General features: G+C 36.9%; 1 protein-coding gene across 2 annotated transcripts in view; it reads right to left on the bottom strand.

Annotated features, from left to right (window-relative positions):
* Positions 1-17,431, bottom strand: part of LOC127844101 (rap guanine nucleotide exchange factor 1-like) — a 71,119-nt gene that overhangs the window by 31,064 nt on the left and 22,624 nt on the right. For both annotated transcript variants that reach the window (XM_052374085.1, XM_052374086.1), the window contains exons 6-9: positions 16,166-16,390; positions 14,512-15,416; positions 850-1,091; positions 38-156 (exon numbers count right to left, since the gene is read on the bottom strand). In XM_052374085.1, coding sequence (XP_052230045.1) covers positions 38-156; positions 850-1,091; positions 14,512-15,416; positions 16,166-16,390 — 1,491 coding nt within the window. The remainder of the gene's footprint in view (positions 1-37; positions 157-849; positions 1,092-14,511; positions 15,417-16,165; positions 16,391-17,431) is intronic.

Genomic DNA, 17,431 nt, shown 5'->3' with positions numbered 1-17,431 from the left:
GAAATTATACTTTAAAATGTATACATATTGTACATACATATCTTGAAAATTGAAGTTTGGCTCAAGAAGACTAGTAGACTTTTCTCTGAACATGTCTGCCATGGTGTCTGACTGGCTGGATGCAGTAGACAGCTGACTGTCCCTGTTGGCAACAAACTGAAACACAGAAGCATGCTCACAAATCTGCTGCAAAGAGGTAAATGACTGCAATTTGTTGAGACAAAAACATAAGTGTTTGCATCTGTAATCTTGGACAAGAAACAATTACATACTGAAGAGACTTAACTAAATGTATTTAATTAAATGCAAAGGTTCAAGGCAACTTTCAAAGAGAAAAGTAGGTAGGTAGCAACTGTCACAACGTTGTAGTACATGAATATGTTTCTTCGCGTAAAGATTGGAAATTGTTTTATGGATTTCGGCTTTTTTTAATCTTCAACCATGAATTGTGACCTTAACTTTCAACCTAAGGTTCTTGTGTGTGCGACGTTATCTAGGCTTTTAACTTCTTCCATGTCATTTTACAATCCTAGTTATGCTCTATGACAAATGTCAATGCTATGCTTTGACCTTGAAACGTGACTGTGACATACAGGTCTGGGTCTTGTGCATGTAACTCCATAAAACATTGCCTGTCACTTCTACCAATGTATTTTGAAATCCATCCATGCTGGCGAATGTTTTGCTGAGGACATTTTACTGACATGCAACATTAAACTAGATCAACAGAATAAGAGCGAAGCTAAAATAAATCCATTAAGTAAATTACTGACTGCTTTGATGTTGTGTTGAATGAAAAGTCCAACTTTATTCCTGCAAAAAGAGTGAACAATAGAGCTGTGTACTGACCCGTCGTTTAGCCGGCAGTGCTGGTATAGAAGGACTGCTTGGGGTGCTGCCCCCTAAAGAGGACCCAGAGCTGAGGTCGGAGATGACGCTCATGGTGTTGGAGCGGGGATACAGGTTGTGAGAGACCTCCATTTGGTGCCGCTGCCACTGGGCTTCATAGAAGTTCATACTGTGCCGAGAGATGTAGTCTATACCACCCTGAGGCTGCGTGTAAGCACCAATGGTCTGCATGTACGCTTGAACTGAAGTACATACATAGTACTTAGATTTTCTGCTGATTTCATGGTGATCAGTATATCAATCTAACAACAATAGGCACATGAGTGTGTATAGCGCTCCACTGGTCACATAAAGACTGTCAGAAGCTGAATGTCCCTGATTAAAGGCTATAAAAGAAGATTAGGTCCCAACCTGTTTGTGAGTTTTATATCCATATAAGCAAAAAAGGCCCCACGCATTTATATTAATGTTTTTCAACATGTTTTTTCCATCCATAATCAATGGTTTCTGACAAAGATTTCAATTTATCTTATTACTATACACGAAATAACACCCTTTATGATAAATTTTAGTGCGTTCAACAACTTGAATACAGCTTACACTGGCAGTATAGGGAAATATTTAAAAAAAAATAATAACATCATTTGATGTTTCAGTGTTTTTTTCAGCCATTTTCCTTTATTTATTTTTGTAATGAAGATAGATATAGATACATGTATGTTTCACAGCAAATGTTTGGACACAGACAAATCAACTATTTTACAGCGTCAAAAACACAAAGGGCCTATTCTTGTTGCAGCAAAATGTAGTGCCTTTACAATCTTCTACATATTAAGGCCTTTCAGCTATTAAAAGTTTGGACCAATCCTCCAGAACAGATAAAGAAAAGCTCAGTTCCCACCAGAGACTAGAAGGAGAAATCAATCAGGCCTTTCCATGGCCATTTTGGGAAACAATGCAATTTCGAGATTGGGAATTTTTTTGCGTGAAAAGACCACTGATTCGGGGAAAACAAATTGTATATATAAATCTTTAAAATGATTCAAATTAGAAGAACAAAATCATATAAAATAAGTTATACATCTTTTGTTAGCTGTATATGAAATACAAGAGCACCGCATAACGGGTGCCACGTTCGGATACCGGTGCAGTTTTGAATAAATGAAAGCTTGTCAGATTTTATTTTTTTTAGAGGTCACAGTGACCTAGACCTTTGACCTAGAGACCCCAAAATGGGTGTGGCGTGTAGAACTCATCAAGGTGCTTCTACATATGAAGTTTCAAAGTTGATGGTAGAAGCACTTTGATTTTAGAGCCAATGTTAAGGTTTTAGCACGACGCGGAAATCTGATGACGAGCTGGCTATGACAATGCCTGGGGTTTTCTCTGAAAACGCTGAGCTAAAAATTAAGATTAAACAAGAGATGTGTTCGTCAGAAACACAATGCCCCTTATTGCGCCGCTTTGAATTTTTAAAAATATTTTTTTTGACCTTTGACCTTGAAGGATGACCTTGACCTTCCACCACTCAAATTTTGCAGCTCCATAAGAACGCGGCTTTGAATTTAAAAAAAAAAAAAATGACCTTGAAGGATGACCTTGACCTTAAACTTCCACTACTCAAAATGTGCAGCTTCATGAGATACACATGCATGCCAAATATCAAGTTGCTATCTTCAATATTGAAAAAGTTATGGCCAATGTTAAAGTTTTCGTACGGACAGACGCCATATATTTGACATTTGACCTTGAAGGATGACCTTGACCTTCACCTTTCACCACTTTAAATGTTCAGCTCCATGAAATACACATGCAAGCCAAATATCAAGTTGCTATCTTCAATAGTGAAAAAGTTATGGCAAATGTTAAAGTTTTTGGACAGACAGACAGACGCCATATATTAGACATTTGACCTTGAAGGATGACCTTGACATTCACCTTTCACCACTCAAAATGTGCAGCTCCGTGAGATGCACATGCATGCCAAATATCAAGTTGCTATCTTCAATATTGAAAAGTTATGGCCAATGTTAAAGTTTTCGGACGGACAGACGCCATATATTTGACATTTGACCTTGAAGGATGACCTTGACCTTGACCTTTCACCTCTCAAAATGTTCAGCTCCATGAGATACACATGCATGCCAAATATCAAGTTGCTATCTTCAATATTGAAAAAGTTATGGCCATTAAAGTTTTCGGATGGACGGACAGACTGACTGACATACACACATACTGACAGTTCAACTGCTATATGCCACCCTACCGGGGGCATAAAAATCATATAATCATAAGACCTCCCCCCACCCAAACATTTTTTTGAAATTGGGATTTTTTTTCTCAAATATGGATTGTTTGGTACAATTTCCCTTTGGATCCGTTCAAAAGACCCGTAGATATGCCAGGAAAAGGCATGTCACAATATACATATAACCGAAACAAGTAACAACCAGCGCGGGGTCAGTTTTGATACAAGGGACATGATTTGAACAAACTAGAGCTTTGTCACAGATGTGACAAATACCCCCACATGCTGCATTGACACAGAATATTTTGCATGTTACAAAAAACACTAGACACCATGCTCAATGTTTAAAATGCACTAAGTGACCATGTGACCTAGTTTTTGACCCGGCATGGCCCATGTAAGAACTTGACCTACACATCATCTAGATAAAACTTCTGACCAAGTGTGGTGAAGATCAGATGCAAACTACTTGAATTAGAGAGCCGACACCATGCTGAATGTGTAAAACGTACTAACTGACCCTGTGACCTAGTTTTTGATCTGGCATGGCCCATGTTCGAACTTGGCCTTTAGATCATCTAGATAAAACTTCTGACCAAGTTTGGTGAAGATCTGATGAAAACTACTTGAATTAGAGAGCGGACACCATGCTGAATGTTAAAAAACGCACTAAGTGACCCCGTGACCTAGTTTTTGACCCGGCATGACCCATATTCAAAGATGACCTAGACATCATCTAGATACAACATTTGACCAAGTTTGGTGAAGATCGGATGAAAACAACTTGAATAAGAGAGCGGATACTTAATACGGACTGACAGACAGACCGACCAACAAGCCCACTCCTATATACCCCCCTAAACTTCGTTTGTGGGGGTATAAAAACTCTGGACCTTGCAGTTTCAGAGAAGATTTCTAGAGTTTCAACCATGTTTATTTAAGGCAAACAAGAAAGCCCTAGGGCGTGGCTAGTTTGACCCCAGGGACATGATTTGAGCAAACTTAGACGAACACTAGATGATGTTACAAAACAAATATTGAACAATAAATTATTGATCCTTGCAGTTTCAGAGAAGATATAGAGGATATTTGTTCATGTCAGTGTAAGATCGTTTGTTATTTCACTAGTGATCATAGAAACTATATTTTCACGAGTGGCGCAACTTACACTGCCATTAACAAATTTTCTGTTTCTTTTATGCCCCTTTTTTAAGAAAATAAATAAAAATTGTTTCCCTTTCGCTGAAAAGTTACCCTTTCTCGGAGCTTCTCCCCAGGCGTGCCTCAATACATTTCAAAACACAAAATGTCATTAGTGTGACGAAATGACGTCATTATACCAGCAAAATGCTCCAGTTAAACTCTTGTACAATGTAAATATAAAAGGTGAAAAAGCATACAATAAAAATAAAATTTGTTGGATTCGGCGGAATTTTGATTTTAATTCACTCATTATCATAGAAAAATAAAATAAAAAATTATTTATGATAATCTAAAAATAGAAAAAGGAGTTTCGAATTTTTTTTCTTTTCACCGGTGAAAATAACAATTTGTTCTTTTCACTGCTGTTATTTCACTGCAGAAATGTCATATTTTATCATTAGGTATAAAAGAAATAAAGTTATTTCCTATAAAAGTCTATTTGAATAAGGCGATTGTTGAGGCGCGGCTGATTTTGACTCAAGGGGCATGATTTTTACAATCTTTGTAGGGGACACTTGGATTATTCAAGTCACCAAAATGTTAAACCTCTGAGCCATGAGGTTTCTTAATAGAAGATTAAATAACTTAAATTGTAAAGAACTTTATATCTGTTATCCTTGACAAGAAACATGAACCTATTGAAAGGAGATGTAATTACTTAATTTAATGCAAATGTTTAAGGCAACTTTCAAAGAGATAATGCTCTACACCTTAAAGACAACAAACCAGAGCGCCACTGTCAAAACAATATAGTACATTAATATGTTTCTTCACATAAAGATTGGATATTTGGACATGACTGCATGAGTCAATATAAATCATGTGACCACTAAGGCATGGCCAGTTTTGACCCAAGGGACATGATTTGACCAAACTTTGCACACGAAATATCAGATAAATGTTTTCAAACCAAACATCAAAGCTCTGTGTCTTAGTCTTTCAGAAAAGATTTTCATAGTTACTTACTATATAAGACTTAATTAATCATGTGAAAACTGGTGTGAGGCCAGTTTTTACCCCTTTTTAGAAAGTCTAGCAATCCATTAGACCATATTAAACAACAAATGATGAATCTCTAGGTCTTGTGGTTTCAGTGATCTCAAAATGATGACCCAACAGACATCAGATTCTGTTTATTTTCACCTTAATACCTCTGAGATATGGAGTTCTTGCACACATACCTCATCCACAGCCTTGCACTGATGCTGATTATAGTAACATTGCTTTAAGTATTTGATAAAAGGTCAAGCTAAACATCTTCAAAAACAGATGTTGTTCACAGATTCTTAAATTTTAGCTCTGATGGCTACCTTGTGGAATAAGACAGCAGTCAACTGTGCAGAGGATCACACAAGCAACACAGTGGAAGTAAACAAAATCCATCTAATGATTTCAGAGAGATGAACAATTTACATGCAAACACAAGTACAACTGATCCCTTAAGTATAAGATTATGAGATATGATGCAGAGTCGATGCGCATCATAAAATAAAAATCTTTTTAAAATGATTAGTTAGTCAATACATTTTAAAAGAACAATTATAATTATATTTTTAATTAATTTAATGTGCGCGGATTCAAAATAGTTAATAGAAAAGCATGTTGTTGTTTTGTTTTTAGTGATTGCATTCCCATTTCTAAAGAAAATGCTGTAATCCTGATAGAAATAATTATTATTTTAATAGAGTGCAAAAAAAAAATCAAAAAAAATCTATAAAGACAAAACAAGATTATCAAGGGCATGTATTAATTAAATTGCAATAATCATTTATCATTGTCATTTTTAGAATCGTCTAATAAAAGTACTTTAAGTTACTTTGCGTTTATTGCGCCGTATGATTATTATCTTGATATCAAACGACATAAACATATTTGTTTGTGTTTAATTTTAACGACAACATGTATTAGCATATAAGCATATTTAATACGTCTGGCCAAGTATGTTTGTTTCCCGCTTGTAGTGTATGTATTTCACACATAAACAAGGTCACGATATTATGTACAATTATTTTCCCTTTCATATCAAGACATCAAGGAGACCAGGCAGCTGCTTTGCGCCTTCAAGTGGTCAAGGCTACAGCAGATGGTGGATTTATAATTGCATGCTGTTTTTGCTATTATATTTTAGCACAGACAATTAGCAGTTTGAAGCCACATCATTAATCAAGACTTGTTGTTTTGTTAATTATCAGCTTATTTTGTATTATAACTGTTGTTTGAATATGCGTACATAAACTTGTTTCATTTTGTTCATATTGTGCAGTTGATATCACTACTCATTAACCGATAATCCTGTATATTCCATTTTTAAAGCAAATTTTGGTAAATATTTACGATAAAAGTGCTGAAGAATTTCAAGAAACACATTAACATTTGCCATTTTTCAAGTATCTAATAAATTTTAGTATTTGTAACTATTTAAAGATGTGATGAAATAAAATCCAATCAGGGCGTTTTTTCCCCACTGAACACGCGTAAATCGCCTGCCGTGATGTTCACTTGTTGGTGGTTTGTGACCTAGAGGCAAAATATTATTTAATCGTTTTTATAATTGGACATTTTAACACGAAAAAAGGGATTCAGTCTTAATATGCTATTTTGTGATAAAATGGAACTATCGAGGATACTTTTAATCATAACGTTTTATTTGTTACGTTCTTTGAATGGACACACTCAACTCAATTTGATAGTGCATCAGTGTTCGGACAATATTTTGATTTCGGATAATGTCAACGGCCAAGTTTACCAGTGTTTTGACGGCAATTGGATTGTGGAAAGTGTTGACATTTCTCCAATTTCGTATGGTAATCTATCATTCTACTGTAACTTCATCAACTTCAATTGTTCTACATCAAAGAGAAACTCTAATTCACTTTATTCTGTGAAAAGTCATGGCAATTTACTGTCAATTCTTTTACTTTTATGTGGGGATGTACATCCTTGTCCAGGACCCACTGCTGATATTGTTGACTGTTATTCACGTGATAGTGAGTTCAACATTTTCAAAAGCCGTGGACTTCACTTTCTACATGTTAACGTTAGAAGTTTACTACCCAAGATTGAGGATATACATGTACGTATATTGGCACAAAACTCCCATGCAGCATGTACCGTAATTACTCTATGTTTTCGGACACTTAAAAATAATTATTTTTTGTCGTGTCCGAAAACTTAGATACGAAAAATATTCAGAAAATACAGGTGTCCGAAAACTTAGAGTCGAAAATGGAAGTGTTCGAAAATAGCGTCAATTGTATCTACCACTACCGGTAATAGCACGCGCTTGTAAAATACCATGCCGTATAGTATAAATTACAGTTATACATGTTTGCACTGCATTTTAAATAATTTTAAATGCTTAATTTAGTTGACAGAAAGTTAATTCAAGGTTGTGCTTTGACCAACGAGTTCAAAATTGAGCATGTGATGTACCTATACACGCTTGTATGAACCTGTAATTAACGCAATAAAAAAAGCAAACTATGAATTCTTTGTTTGTTCATTTCCGATAGTTGTTGTGTAACACCTTCCATTGTTCGTAAAACTTGTAATAGGGTGCATCACAATTTGAAACATTTAGTATTTGTCACAGTAATTTTACTGAGAAGGGGTAGAACCATTGCGGTAGATAATTGAACTGTTAATTGGCACTACCCCTGGTAATTGTCATAACGCTTATGCTATCGGGCGAAACCATTGTTTAATACCGGTTTACAAGGTTATTTACCCAATAACGCAAATGTAATGGTCCATTGCCCTCAGGCATTCACCCGCAATGTTTTATGATGTTAATCTGGTTGTAAAACCCCATGATCCAAGTGTCATTAGATATCGAAAACAGGTTAGAAATTTGGTAAAATAGCGCTGTATAATATACTGTCCGAAAACTTAGAGACATAAATAACGGACGAAAACTCGTTTCCGAAAATAAAGAGTCACGAAAAATAATTATTTTTGCTAAAAAAGGGGGTGTCCGAAAACTTAGAGTGTCCAAAAACATTGAGTAATTACGGTATTGGAATATCAGAAACATGGCTCGATGAAACTGTTTCAGATTCTGAAATTAAGATCCAGAACTATAACATTATTCGTCGTGATAGAGACAGACATGGTGGAGGAGTCTGTCTATTCATTCATAGTGAATTGGTGTTTAACACCCGGAATGATCTCCTTCATGAAAACTTGGAAGCAGAGATTCTAATTCCGAAGACCAAACCCATACTTGTTGGCATCGTCTATCGACCTCCAAAACAGCTGAACTTTCTGGAACTATTTGAAACTGTGTGTTCTAGTTCACCTCATTTTATGGAATATGAAACTCTTATTTAAGGTGATTTAAACATTGATGTTTGTACCCGAAATAAATCAAAGTGCACATTATTTCCTACTTTTTGCTCCTTTCTCAACATGTTTCATTTTAAACAGTTAATGAATACATCCACTAGAGTTGGACATTCATCGTCTACTACAATAGATCTTATTATTGAATCAGACTCTGAACAGATTTCTCAGTCAGGTGTTCTAAATACATGTTTTAGTGACCATTTTACTACATATTGCACAAGGAAAGTTTCTAAAAACTATATTGGAAAACAACACTATAAAAGCACGTTCTTACAATAAAGATGACTTCCACCAAGCATTACTGGCTGGCGGTTGACTGGACACCTGTGATACTTTGTGATTGTGTTTCTGAAGCATGGAACATTTTTAAGGCTATATTATTAAATGTCATTGATAATATTGCTCTCATTCGAGAAATGCGTATTAAACAAAGGACAGAACCTTGGATTACTCCAGACATTATTAAGTGTTTAAATGATCGTGATAGTGCTCTTCATTTGTATAGGAAACACAAAACTGAAGAGAATTTTGTCAACTTTAAATCACTTAGGAACAAAGCCAATGGTTGTATATTTAAGGCTAAAAAGAATTATTTTAGTGAATCTTTTCAAAATCATAAGAATGATTCTAAATCCTTATGGAAATCCTTAAAGGAACTTGGTCTACCTTCTAAAAAGGGGAATTCATCAACTTCATGCAACATTGGTCTGAAAATAGGTGATGAAATCTGTTTTGATACATTCAAGGTTGCTGAAAAGTTTAATATGTTTTACTGTACTGTTGCATCTTATCTTACAGCTAAACTACCTGCAGCATTGAACAGATTTGGCAAGCAGTTTGTATCTAATTTTTATTCATCAAAAGGCATTACACCAAGTAGTTATTCTTTTTCATTGATGTCAGAAAATAGTATTTTAAAGTATTTGAATAAGCTAGGGGAAAATAAATCTACTGGTTTAGATGGTATTCCAGCTTGTTATCCCCACGTTTTTCGGAGAAAAAGTGGGGATATTGTGGTGATGTGCGTCTGTCCGTCCGTCCTGGCCACCTGCTCCTCCTACACTATTAGCACTAGAACCTTGAAACTTACATACATGGTGACTATGAGCATATGTGCGACGGTGACAGTGACGGAATTTTGATCTGACCCCTGAGTCAAAAGTTATGGGGGTTGGGGCGGGGCCCGGTCAGAGATTTTCACTCATTTTTTATGTTATTTTACATTAACTTCTTCATTTCTGCACCGATTTACTTCAAATTGATACTGAGCCTCTCTTATGACAATACGGTCAATCTCAACTATGCATGGCCCCATTACCAACCCTGGGGCGCCCCGGCCACATAGGCCACGCCCACCCAAAATTGCCTTTTACTATAATTTCTTCATTTCTACACCGATTCACTTCAAATTCATACTGAACCTCTCTTATGATAATACGGTCAATCTCAGCTATGCATGGCCCCATTACCAACCCTGGGGCACCCCACCCACATAGGCCATGCCCACCCAAAATTGCCTTTTACTATAATTTCTTCATTTCTACACCGATTCACTTCAAATTGATACTGAACCTCTCTTATGACAATACAGTTAATCTCAACTATGCATGGCCCCATTACCAACCCTAGGGCACCCCGCCCACATAGGCCACGCCCACCCAAAATTGCCTTTTACTTTAATTTCTTCATTTCTACACCGATTCACTTCAAATTGATACTGAACCTCTTTTATGACAATACAGTCAATCTCAACTATGCATGGCGCCATTACCAACCCTGGGGCAACACGCCCACCCAAAATTGCCTTTTACTATAATTTCTTCATTTCTACACCGATTTACTTCAAATTGATACTGAACATCTCTTATGACAATAAGGTCAATCTCAACTAGTCTATGTATGGCCCCATTACCAACCCTGGGGCGCCCCTGGGTCAAACATGCGGCATGGGGATACGCGTCGGCCTCTGCCGCGCCATTTCTAGTTTTGTTAGGGATAGTGCAACTATTATTACTTTTCCTTTAGCACACATTGTAAATTTGTCACTTATACAAGGTACTGTGCCGGATGATTTGAAGTCTGCTAGAGTCGTTCCTCTTTATAAAAAAGATGATAAAACTGAAGTAGGTAATTACCAGCCTGTGTCTATTTTAAGTATTATTTCTAAAGTTTTCGAAAGAGTTGTATATGACCAAATTTGTACTTATCTTAAAGAAAAAGATTTATTATATAAATTTCAAACTGGTTTTAGAGGTGTTTTTTCCACAGACACCTGCCTTATTCATTTGTCATATGGATAAAAGTCACCTTGTAGGTATGATTTTAATGGATCTTCAAAAAGCTTTTGACACAGTAGACCATTCAGTTCTTCTTATGAAACTAGATGCCATGGGTCTCAGTCCTGATGTTCTTCAATGGTTTAAGTCATACCTTTCTGACAGGCAACAACTTGTTGATGTAGCTGGTTCTTTCTCTTCTAGTGGTAAGGTTATTTGCGGTGTTCCCCAGGGATCTATCTTGGGGCCACTACTTTTCTTAATATATGTAAATGATATGCAGGCAGTGGTTAAAAATAAACATCTTCTGTATGCTGATGATTCTGCCATTCTTGTTGCAGGTAAAGACAGGTCTTTCATTGAAAAAGAACTGTCAGATGAATTACAGTCTGTCAGTCAATGGTTAATTGACAATAAACTTTCTAATCGGTTCTAAACCTAGGCTAAAGTCTGGTGCTACTGTCAATGTTAGTTGTAATGGTACTCATATTCAGTCAACTTCTACAGTCAAATATCTTGGTGCTACACTTGATCAGTCTCTGTCTGGTGATTCCATGGCTAGTTCTGTTGTTAAAAAGGCCAATACAAGGTTAATGTTTCTGTATAGAAAACGTGATTTTCTCTCATTCCACACTAAGAAACTTCTGGTCATGGCTCTAATTCAATGTCATTTCGATTACACATGTTGTTTTTGGTATCATGGTATTACCAAATTTTGGAAAGATAAACTTCAGGTCACACAAAATAAATTAATAAGGTTTGTCCTCAATCTAGGTCATATGTCACATATAGGTAATGAACATTTTAAGATTTTGAACTGGTTACCTGTTCAAAAGAGAGTGGAGCAAGCTTCCCTTTGTCATGTTTTCAAAATCAGAAATGGTTTGGCTCCTGAATATATGAGTGAAAACGTTGTTCCCTTTGACACTCTTCATTCATACAAGACTGGGTCAAGTGAAAGTGGGTGCTATATTTTGCCCAAAGTCAAAGGTGTTGGTGCTAAATCTTTTGCATATAATGCTTGTGTTCTGTGGAACAAACTACCTTCCTCTTTAAGGAATATTACAAGTATAGCTAATTTTAAGATGTCAGTTAAAACTCATCTTCTTAATATGTAATCATTCTTTTAGATCTATATAGTTTTTAATTGATCCACATTTTAATATATCTACGTTTTAATGCAAATAATTGTCTTTTATAACTCTAATGTCTAATTCATCTCATGCCTCTCTATGTAACTACCATCAATATCCAAGGACCACTCTGGAAATAAGAGATTAAGTTCTCTTTTTGTGTAATCCTTGGCATAATGTTATTGGCATAGTTTCATTTTTCATACATGTTTATTGTTTTACTATTTAATCATGTATGTAGATATGTGTTATCATGTTGTATCATTATACATCTATATAAATCTATCTATCTATCATATTTTTATACAACACAAAATACACCCACACTTTCCAAGCGACGTCCTACATGTCTGCATAATTTTCGCGTGCTTTTCATTGAGACAAAGGATAAAGCACTGTTTATTTGACACTAGAATTTATTAATATCGCGTTAGCATTAAAATTCGGACGCGTGTTTCGGATTACAAATTTAACAAGAGATTGCCAAGCAATATTGTCCCCTACCTGTGAAACTCCACCATTGTCAGTATTTTTTTTTTAATTATGTTATTATTTGTTGCCATAGCAACCAGAATTCTTGACGTAGCAACAAAATGAAATGACGTGCATAATCTCCATATTGCCATCTATCCATGTTTAAAGCTTCATGAAAAAATATGAAGAACTTTTAAAGTTATCGCAGGATCCAGAAAAGTGTGACGGACAGACAGATAGACTGACAGACAGAGCGCAAACAATAAGTCCCCTCCGGTTTCACCGGTAGGGGACAATAATGCTCATTTGAGAATCGAACGAAACATTTACATTTGTGTGTATTTAATTCAACAATAATTTGTTAAAGCGCATTACGTGCCATATCGCTTATTAAAACATGCAAATAATAACTATGAAAGTAGCGTAAATCGAGGTTTCTACGCTACACAAATGTACATGTAGGTGTATAACTTTTCACTCGATCTGCCGTGTACGTATGCGGCAGATTTATTCCGCAAAAGTATGTGAGGTTAATACAGACTCGGCGTTGTTGCGCTGATCGATGCCTAGTGCCTCTGCGATACGCCGCGTGAAAACACAACCCAGCCAACGAGTACTAACGATTCTGGCCGTGGCGTGACTGAGGCTTATGTTTGTTGCGCGTGGGCTGTACTGTTTGTACAGAAGTTGAGCATAAATATATAAAGAAGTTAAGCATAAATATATACAGAAGTTAAGCACAAATTTTTACAAAAGTTAAGCATAAATATATACAGGAGTTTAGCATTAATATATACAGAATTTAAGCATAAATATCGGGGCTCTCGGAAACGCTTAATTATGCGTATTTGTACGCATAAATTTGAAAAAGGACGCATGTTCCAAACCAATCAGGAGTCCCTGGTACGCATGTTTTTTTGCAATAAAAATATCGAAAATTGCGTCATATCAAGCAGCTGAAATGTGCCGAAATTGTCCGCCATTCAAATCCGGACTGGTTTTCAATTTGGTTTTATTGTCAGCGTAAGCATTCAAACAAAAAGCGAAACTCGGTCTGAACCATAGTAACTTAGTAAGCGACCACGCGTGACCTTTTTGTTATGGAAGCGCGCATGCTAGCTGGGCCAATCAAAATCAAGCTCGTTTACACATGAAATGACGTTGTCAAATGAAATGTGAGAATGGGTGGAGCTATCGGATAATATTGGGTCATTCATGATTCATGCGCAGACACTGCATACATTGAATACACAGTTAATATCATCGTCTGCCTACAAAATAGCAACCGGACGCTAAATTGTATAAAGAGATTAGCAAATGAAAAGAACAACGTGACAATACCCGTAGATAAATATTTCTAAGCTTACCACTTTTTATCTTTCTACCAAATATTTACCATATTTGAAGTAAAGAGTGGAAATTAAATAATTAGTTCTATGAGGCTAATATTACACCTTTCTGCCGATTGTCGAATTTGGCATTTGATAAAAAATGTGTTATGTTAATTTTATCATGACCGCTGATTAAAACTAGACATTCAAGTAAGGAATAGTGTAATGTGGGTTTTTAATAATAAAACCAATAAGAAAATTATGAATATTTTGCTGAAAATTTGAAGATGTGTGCAAAATGCAACTGGACTCCTACTTTTTCCTTTTGGACTCCTACTTTTTCCAAGGAAGGAGTCCATGGACTCCTGTTTTAAAATCCTAGCAAGAGCCCTGAATATTTCCAGGCTACCAATAATGCCTATGTCGTAAATTAATTGCTCCAAATGAATTGTATGTGTATTTAGTAGTGTTAAATTCCTTGTCATATTTAACTGCTTTACACTATTATGTAATTACAGTTTTTAAAATATTGTTTATTTGCAGTCTTAGAATTGGTTGATGAATATGGTTGTAAGCAGTTCTTACTTCAGCACAGTTTTTTTAGTTAACTTATTGTAAAACCAGATAGAATGCATATACAAAACGTCTCTTACTGTGTTTCTGTTTGGGAGGCAGGGGTGGTGGTCTGGGTATGCTGTCCATACTGGACTGACTGGCACTGGAGAACGAGCCAGAGCTGGAGTATGCATCCTCCTGGGAACTGATCTGCTGGGTGAATGAGACTGTGTTGGACTTCTGTATCTGCATGCCACTGAAAGACTGCGTGCTGCTGGTGCTGGACGAGGACAGTCTAGCCTCAGACGACTGCGATATCTGAGAGGACCTTGAGGTCACTGTCCGACTGATAACCGTGCGATTGGTAACACTCACTTGCTGGAGCATGGCTGCTTCAAGAGTTGCACCATCTGGAACATTGTCATAATGTGAAATGTGCCGGCTCAGTTTACTGGCTTTATCTGGTAGGGGTGGAACAGATTTGCTGTTAATTGCAGCCTGCTCCTGATTCCTTCGTGTCTTGGCTTGAAAATCCTCTGTCATTTTGGTTAACTTGTCTATTTCTTGGGTGAGTTGATTTATCTCATTCATTTCTTGGGTCAGTTGATTTATCTGATTCATCATGCAGTCTGAATGGGAACTTGTTATGACAGAAGACTTTTTCACTAAGGTAGAGTCGGAGACAGTTTTTGAGAAGGTAGGCATGGTGAGTTGTGAGATGCGCCCAGCAGTGAGGTCATCAGCGGAGTGGTTGAGGCCCGAGCTGGAGCTGGAGGCGGGGGACAGGCCCCCACAGATGGCACTCTGCAGGCTGCCCTCACTGAGCCCCATGCAGCCCGCCACCAGACTCAGGCTGCCCCTGGGAGACAGGTCATCATGGAGACCTGCACTCGAAACCATCTCCAGCATGTTCTGTATCTGAGATTTACGCTTTGTTTTATCCGGTAATGGTGGAGGGACATCACCATCCGTTTCATCCAATGACAGAGACTTCTTGATCAACCTGAAAACATAATAATTGTGAACATAATAACTAAAATTTTGCAAGAATGTGAAATTGCATTATGTTGCAGTGCCTTAAAAGAACAAGTTTTGCCACAAAATGCTGAAAAAAGTTAAACAATTGCTATTTGTAAAAACACGCATGCCCCCCAAATGGGCTGTCAGTTGAAGTGACAGCCATTGTGTGAATACGTTACTGTTTTGAGTCACTGCGACCTTGACCTTCGAACTAGTGACCTGAAAATCAATAGGGGTCATCTGCCAGTCATAATCAAGGTACCTATGAAGTTTCATGACCCTAGGCCTAAGCATTGTTGAGTTATCATCCGGAAACCATTTTACTGTTTTGAATCACTGTGACCTTGACCTTTGACCTAGTGACCTGAAAATCATAAGGGGTCATCTGCCAGTCATGATCAAGGTACCTATGAAGTTTCATGATCCTAGGCCAAAGCGTTTTTTAGTTATCATCCGAAAACCATTTTACTGTTTAGAGTCACTGTGACCTTGACCTTTGACCTAGTGACCTGAAAATATGTTAAGGTCATCTGCCAGTCATGATCAATGTACCTATGAAGTTTCATGATCCTAGGCCTAAGCGTTCTTAAGTTATCATTCAGAAACCATTTGGTGGATGGACAGACCGATGGACCGACCGACCGACATGTGCAAAACAATATTCTTTGAAGGGGGGCATAATAATTGCAGCCATAGGTATTCTAATCATATATTTGGAATACCAATACGTACTGTGGAACAATAACACTAGCATTCTGAGGTAGAGGGGGTTTAGGTGGGGGTGAAGATAGCTGTGTTGGAAACTGGAAGGCCACTCCATTGCCCTTGGCAAAACTATCAGATGACCGTGACACTGGTAACCCATGGTTGTCATAGTGACCAAGATCACTGGTTTTCTGCAGGATTTCCTGCTCTCTGGGTGTCAGAGGAAGGTCAGGGAGGGAGTTTCTTTTTGGACTGAAACAAACAAATAGCATTTTGAGGTAAACATCTACATGGAAGGCAACTAGAGAACAATGAAACAGGCAAAGGTTAGGCATATACAGTCTAACCTGTCAATAAAGACCACTCAAGGGATTTGGTCGTTGTGGTCTTTGTTCACAGGTGGTCTTTATTCCCAGGGTCGATTGAAACTTTGCAAAATATGCTAGTAGTTTTTCAACAGGTACCTTATCTATGTATGTGCTCTATTGTTATAATGTTTTAATACTTATGCTATATAATGAAATAAAGGATTGAAAACACAGTTTTGATTTTATATTAATTATTTCCATTCCCTTATTATTTATTTCATTAATCATATACATGAATAAATATCTATTGACATACATGTATATGTACATGTAATTCAGAATGTTCTGGATTTGAGTTTTTTCTACACCAAGATCACTAGCCACTCGTCTACAACGGTGTCCTTTACATAACAAACGAATGACCTTAACACGTTCTTCCAACGTCAAGAACTTACGCTTGGAAGCCATGATGGTAAACCTGAACTGACAATTTACTTTTCTATAATCTATGCACGTCTTATCACGGAGAAATTTAAGAAGGGAATGACTATCAAAATGTTTGTATTTAGGGCATCGTACTTGATATGAAACCCTTAATTTCCTTAATGAGTTGATGAAAGTCCCAAACGTGTCTTTGATATTTTCGGCAATTAGTACATTAATCGCGAGTCACTTAAATACAAAGGCAAATTTTTACACTTTTGACAAACCGTCAATTGCATCAAAGAAGCAGGCGACTACCAATTAGCAATGCATGTTAAATAAACAATTGCTATCGAGTGCAATAAACTGTCACTTGCCAATATCCCCATAGCGACCGACGATTCCACTGGTAAGATGTGTATCACGTGACTACACAGCGTCATGGTGGGCATTTTGTTTTTTTAAAGTTGCGAAATCGTTGATTTTTATGATTGCAGTGGTCGTTGTAAGATATCAAAATAAACTTTTGGGAATGTAAAAGGGCGGTCTTTGGTCTTTGTTC

The sequence above is a fragment of the Dreissena polymorpha genome, chromosome 9 (genome assembly GCF_020536995.1).
Source record: "Dreissena polymorpha isolate Duluth1 chromosome 9, UMN_Dpol_1.0, whole genome shotgun sequence".
In the NCBI taxonomy this organism is placed as follows: Eukaryota; Metazoa; Mollusca; class Bivalvia; order Myida; family Dreissenidae; genus Dreissena; species Dreissena polymorpha.
This window is presented reverse-complemented; position numbering and strand designations above follow the sequence as displayed.